This window comes from Lipotes vexillifer, unplaced genomic scaffold, assembly GCF_000442215.2.
Source record: "Lipotes vexillifer unplaced genomic scaffold, Lipotes_vexillifer_v1.1 scaffold154, whole genome shotgun sequence".
In the NCBI taxonomy this organism is placed as follows: Eukaryota; Metazoa; Chordata; class Mammalia; order Artiodactyla; family Lipotidae; genus Lipotes; species Lipotes vexillifer.
Genome location: NW_006783737.1, coordinates 387,688 through 393,687, shown reverse-complemented (window position 1 = coordinate 393,687; position 6,000 = coordinate 387,688). Strand labels below are relative to the sequence as shown.

General features: G+C 40.8%; 1 protein-coding gene across 2 annotated transcripts in view; it reads right to left on the bottom strand.

Annotated features, from left to right (window-relative positions):
* Positions 1–317: 317 nt before the first annotated feature.
* Positions 318–6,000, bottom strand: part of DCT (dopachrome tautomerase) — a 31,600-nt gene continuing 25,917 nt past the window's right edge. Inside the window, exons 7-8 of one of the 2 annotated variants that reach the window (XM_007456377.1) lie at positions 3,629–3,830; positions 318–521 (exon numbers count right to left, since the gene is read on the bottom strand). In XM_007456377.1, the coding sequence (XP_007456439.1) occupies positions 349–521; positions 3,629–3,830 (375 nt within the window). In that variant the 3' untranslated portion in view covers positions 318–348. Of the gene's footprint in view, positions 528–3,628; positions 3,831–6,000 lie in introns of both variants that reach the window. The other variant, XM_007456376.1, reaches the window with a different exon arrangement.

The following is a 6,000-nucleotide window of genomic DNA, read 5'->3' as shown; positions in this document are numbered from 1 at the left end:
TGTCCAGCTCTCAAATTACACGGACCTGCAAATTTCAATGAATCCACTCTATCGATTTTTTGGGGTGCTCTCAGAACACGAGGAGGCTTAATCAGTATGAGGAATTATCAACAAATACTACGAATCATCATCAGCTCTACCTTTGTTTGATGGTAGAGACACCCTCAAGCACTTTAGCTTGTTTGTTAGATAAACAAAGCAAACCAGAAACTACAGCTAATCACCACAACAGGAGGAGCTATGCCAAAGGTCTTCAATGAAAGGAAAAACAGTGAGGATTCGTTTGCTCACTGTCAGGGTCAGAACTAAGCCTTGGCCAGCCTCTTCTCTAGGGTAAGGCGTGAGCATCTAGGCTTCTTCTGTGTATCTCTTGTTGCTTAATTGTGTCTCCATTAAGGGTGTATATCCTTTTCGGAGTCTTCTGTATTGAAGGAGAAGCAGCAGTGCAAAAAGACCAACCAAAGCCACCAGCATCCCCATAAGCACTGAGAGGGTTGTGGTCCAATCCGAAGTTTCTTCAACTGAAATTAGAGCAGAAGAGAAGGGTCTACGATTGGGATTTTCATCGGCTGAACGCTCTTAGACAAGGGAAGAATAAACCCATTAGCCTTTCACGTGCACTTTTGTTGATAAAGCAAAACTACACTGGCCGGAATAAAGTTTATCTTCTCTTTCCTTACCAACTATTTATCATATCCACAATTGTTTCTCTGGAGGAAGTGGGAAGTGGCATTCCATTATTGTAAGACAAATGAGATTGGCTGTTATAACAGGAGACATTCGATAGCAAGGGCAGAAGGAATTTGGACCCATTTAAATAGTTGTGAATAAAATCTGAATCGTCACATGATAAATCCAATCCTCTGTTCAAATATATTTTATAAGCACTTTTCCACAAAATTAATGGATTTCATTTTTTTTGTTGTTTCCTTAAAAATTCTCATATCCTTGGCCAGCTGTTCTTAAATTCAGTTTCTCTGAACTGGGTTCTTCTATACTCTACACTTCTCGAAATGTAAGATTGTCCTTCTAGTTATTTCCCTCCAATCCCACAGAGGACCCTGACTCATCACAATGGTGTTTCTCCAAGAGGATTTTAATTTGTCTCCTCCTGCAGCAATCTGGCAGGATCTATTGCCATCTTCATCTTCTTAAAACACAGATTTTTATTCTGTCATTTCTTGGTTCAGGAGCCAAAAATGATTGCCTTTGTTATTGCCCAAACTCCTCTGCTTAGCTTTTTTTTAGTTACTTATTATTTTTTAATTGTGGGAAAATACACATTACATATATTTTACCACCTTAACCATTTTTAAATTAAGTTCCGTGACATTAAATACATTCATTGTTGTGCAGTCATCACCACCATCAATCCACAGAACTTTTTTCTCTTGCAAAATTGAAATAGTAATTCCCCAATTCTCCATTCCCTCCCAGCCCCTGGCAACAACCATCCTACTTTCTGTCTCTATGCATTTGACTACTCTAGGTGCCTCATAGAAGTGGAATCCTAGTTTTTGTCCTTTTGTGACTGGTTCATTTAACTTAGCATGAGGTCTTCAAGATTCACCCATGTTACAGCATGTGACGGGATTTCCTTCCTTTTTAAGACTGAATAATATCACATTGTATGTATCGCCCACACTTTTTGATCCATTCATCTGTCATTGGGCACTTGGGTGGCTTCCACCTTCGTCTGTTGCGAATAACACTGCTATGACCAGAGGTGTTCAAGTATCTCATTACTTGCCTTCAATTCTTTGAGGGTATATATATGCCCAGAAGCAGAACTGCTGGATCATATGGTAATTCTACATTTAATTTTTTGAGGAACTGCCATATTGTTCTCCACAGAGCCTACGCTAACATTCCCACCAGCAGTGCACGAGGATTCCATTTTCTCCACGCTCATCAACACTTGTTACTTTCTGCTTTCTGGGTAGTAACCCTCTTAACGGGTGTAGAGTGGCATCTCGTGGTTTTTGCCCAGCTTTTAAAGCACTCAGTAACCAGGCCCTTCCCTCAAATCCAACTTTAATTCACAGTTATCTACCCAAGCCCTCCACTACAACCAGACCTTCGTCTCATGGTCCTCTATATAGACTACATGTGTCTTTCACAGCCCTGTTCCCTGCCCTCCTTCGATCTAACACGCTACATTCTTTCCCCCTTACCTACCTAAGACCTACCATCTCTTTAATCTAGTTCAAGACCCAGCTCCTTTCCCCAATCCCTCTCTCCCTTCTCCAACCTTTTGTTATAGTTATGTCTCCCCAGGCAGGATTGTAAATTTCTTTGTTAAACCAATAAATGAATGTAATTTGTATCTTCTAATGAGTTAGTGCATCCTGGGCATATTTAGACTCTTGGTCTGTACCTGTTAATTGGCCGATGTCAGAAGACATGGAAGCATGGTCAAAATGCACATTCCAAACTTTCTGATTATGATTATGTTCAATCCCAGAGAAAAGAGAAAAGTTTCAAAGAGATATCCTTAGCTGACCAAAGAATGGAAATTTCAAATCAGTAAGGGAAACAAGCTGCGGTAGATGTAGAACTGGAAGGAAAAAGAAAGGACAGGGTCCAGGGTCTGAAAGGCCTTGAAAGTTAGAGAGAGACAGAGAGAGAGATACGTGACCTCAGAAATCATCTTGATTACTTTGCACCAATGGGGAAATGCCACCAGCAGATAGGCCGTATGTTTTTCAGCTTCTTGAAAAATTTAGAGATTTTAAAAATTGTTTTACCTTCCTTTCTCAACCTGTCCTAAGATGCTTTAAATGGCACAATGGTGCTATACTGGGGCCTGGGCAAGTAAAAAAATATATGCCCCTACACTTATCAGAACATCCTCCCATATTTTGAACCAGGTGGAAAAGCTAACAAAAAACCTACAACTTAAAAACATGACTTCAAAAAATTCATTAAAAAAAAAATGTACACGTGAAGCCCCGTGCAGCCCAATCTATTGGCAGTCTGTTGTCATCTTCACAAACCCATTCAGCAGGTATGGTACTGGCTAACTGGGGGAAAAAAAAAATTTGGTCTACTTACAAACTGATGCAGGGGTATAAAACAAACAAACAACGACAGGCCGTCTTTAAAATTTTGATAGTGTATTCAACATAGATTTTTTTTGCATGAATTTGGGTTTTTGAGAATATTACTCCTTAGCTCAATTACTGAGTTTTTGGCCTGCCCTTGAACTTTGTGCCTGAGGCAGGTGCTGCACCTGCCTCACCATAAGCCCAGCCTTACCTTTAGGTCCTGCTAGTAACCATCCATAGGTGGCTAGTGCATTTTGATTTTATTGCTTAGGCCAGTTTTCAATTAATTCAAGTAGAATTGTCAAATCAGGTGTAGATACTTTCCCTGTGAAATAAGTTCTCTTAACAACTTTCAATTTTCTAAAACAAGAGTCATCCAACCAGTCCCTTTTCTGATGTTTAATTGGTAGTTTAAAGGCTCATTTTGGTAAATATAGATACTCTATAAAATTGCCAATAAACTTAACTAGACCTGAGTACTTCAATTTAAGGTTGTGGTTTACACTAAAAAGAAAGGAAAAAGGAAAGAAACCTTCTTTAGAAGATGAACGAATCACGCATTTAGAAGTTGCATTAGTTACCTGGCAGATCAATGGCATAGCTATAGCCAAGCTGGTCTGCAGTTAAAAAGAGTTCCTCATTAGTCACCGGAGGGAAGAAAGGAACCATGTTATACAACCGATTGTGACCAATGGGTGCCAGCTCCTGAGGCCAGGCATCCGCAGGGGGATTGAATCTTTTCATCCACTCGTCAAAAACGGCATCAGTAAAGGAATGAAGGACCTGCAAGACAGTTGAACACGGTGTTAACATTGATAGGTCTGTTCCAATCAGACCAATCTGATTGGAACTTTCTCTAAAATGAAATGGGATTGGTTTTTTTTTTTTTTGCGGTACGTGGGCCTCTCACTGTTGTGACCTCTCCCTTTGCAGAGCACAGGCTCACGGGCCCAGTCACTCCGCAGCATGTGGGATCTTCCCTGACCCGGGCACGAACCCGTCTCCCCTGCATCGGCAGGCGGACTCTCAACCACTGCGCCACCAGGGAAGCCTGGGGTTGGTTCTTCTTGACATCAGGAACTTCTTGGTGACATACCCACTGACATTTTTAGTGAAGTTTCCAGGGCTGTATAGCATATCTCTCCAAACAGGATTATAAACCCCTTTGTTAAGACAAATGAAAGTTCATGTTGCAGATTTAACATTGGTTTAGGAATATTTGAGGCCTTCAACAAATGCATGTTAATTATTAGGTTCAGAAAAAAAGGCAAGTGTGATGAGATATATAGTGTAGTCAATATTCAGATGCTTTGGTTTTAACAAGAGAGAAAGTAATCATGTTTACCAGTATTATAATACAAATGGATAGTTTTTTTAAAAAGACAGAAAGAAAAGAAAAGAAAGAAAGAAAACATCCAAAATGGGTGTTCAAATTTTTCTCACCAGGAACACCCTTCTACGTGCTCATTTTATAACCCTATCATCTGAATTCTCAGTGTTATGCCAGCAAAAGTCTAAAAACATTTTAATGCGCATAGTGCTGTTTTATTTTCTCAAGGAAGCTAAGCCCTTTTCAAATACAGCAATTATTACATGTTTTAAAATATTAACAGCAAAATTTCACATTTATAGTCCTGATTTTGCAGCAGGATGTAAATGTGAGAGGTCAGCCCAGGTGGTTAGAGGTTCTCTTTCACTCCTAGACTGTCGTTCAGGGAGCCCAGGGTCCCTGTCTGCTTTTCCTTCCCTGCTGTGTCCCCAGGGCCTGTCAACCCAGGGTTAGTTGCAAGGGGGAAGGGGGACACTTATTTCAATAAATACTTGTTAAATGAATTCGTTTACCAATTTACCAATTATAGAGTTCATCAAATTATACTATAACTTGTTATTTGTTTATCAATTTCCCCTAACAAGACCCCTAACTCCTAAAAGTCAGAGATAAGGCCTTTTCATCTTTGAAGTTTTAGGCTTAGCATACAACTTGGACAGAGTTGATGCTTAATAAGTTTCTGTTAGCTGATGACAGTGCCATGCAAATTAGTTTTATATTTTATACAATTCAGCCAAACAGGCCTGTTTCTAGCAAGTGCTATTTCCCTCTGTCTGCAGTCCTGTTCCTTCTGTTTTCTGGCGTCAGAGTCTTTCAAGACAAGCTCAGTGGTCCCTGTACTGAGACATCTTCCCTGACTGCCCTCTTTTTTTTTTTTTTTTTTTTTTCTTTTTTTTTTGCGGTATGCGGGCCTCTCACTGCTGTGGCCTCTCCCGTTGCAGAGCACAGGCTCCGGACGCGCAGGCTCAGCGGCCATGGCTCACGGGCCCAGCCGCTCAGCGGCATGTGGGATCCTCCCGGACCGGGGCACGAACCCATGTCCCCTGCATCAGCAGGCGGACTCTCAAACACTGCGCCACCAGGGAAGCCCAGTCTGACTTCTCAGTCCTTTGCACTTCTTAACCCTTTTAATTGCCTTGCCCTTCTGGCTTGTATTACTGTTGTTTATCTAGTAGATAATAGTTTCAAATCTTGCCCAAGGTTCCTTGTAGTTAGTCCACCCATTCAGGCAACAGTGAGAGCTTTCTACATTCAGGATAGTAAAAAGAATCAAGTGATTTACTGAGGGGATTTTTTTTCCTGAATGGACTTTTAAAGTTCATGGCAGAGACAATCATGTTAAAAACCAAAACATCAAATTGTAAGACCTGGGCTTTCACAGAGAGAAAGGATTTTCTGAGTTCTGAAATCTTGGCTTGGAGTAACAAAATTTAAATCCCGGAGGAATAAAGGCACAGAGTTTATCGCATGAGCAGCAACTTTAGAAGAACACATGATAATGCTAGTGACCAATGTTTTCTACGAGAAGAGTTCAGAGACAGTTCATCTTTGAGAAGGGGCCTCAGCCCTGGAAAAGGACCTAAGTGTTAGTTGTTGGTGTGGGTACCTGAAAACAATATCGCG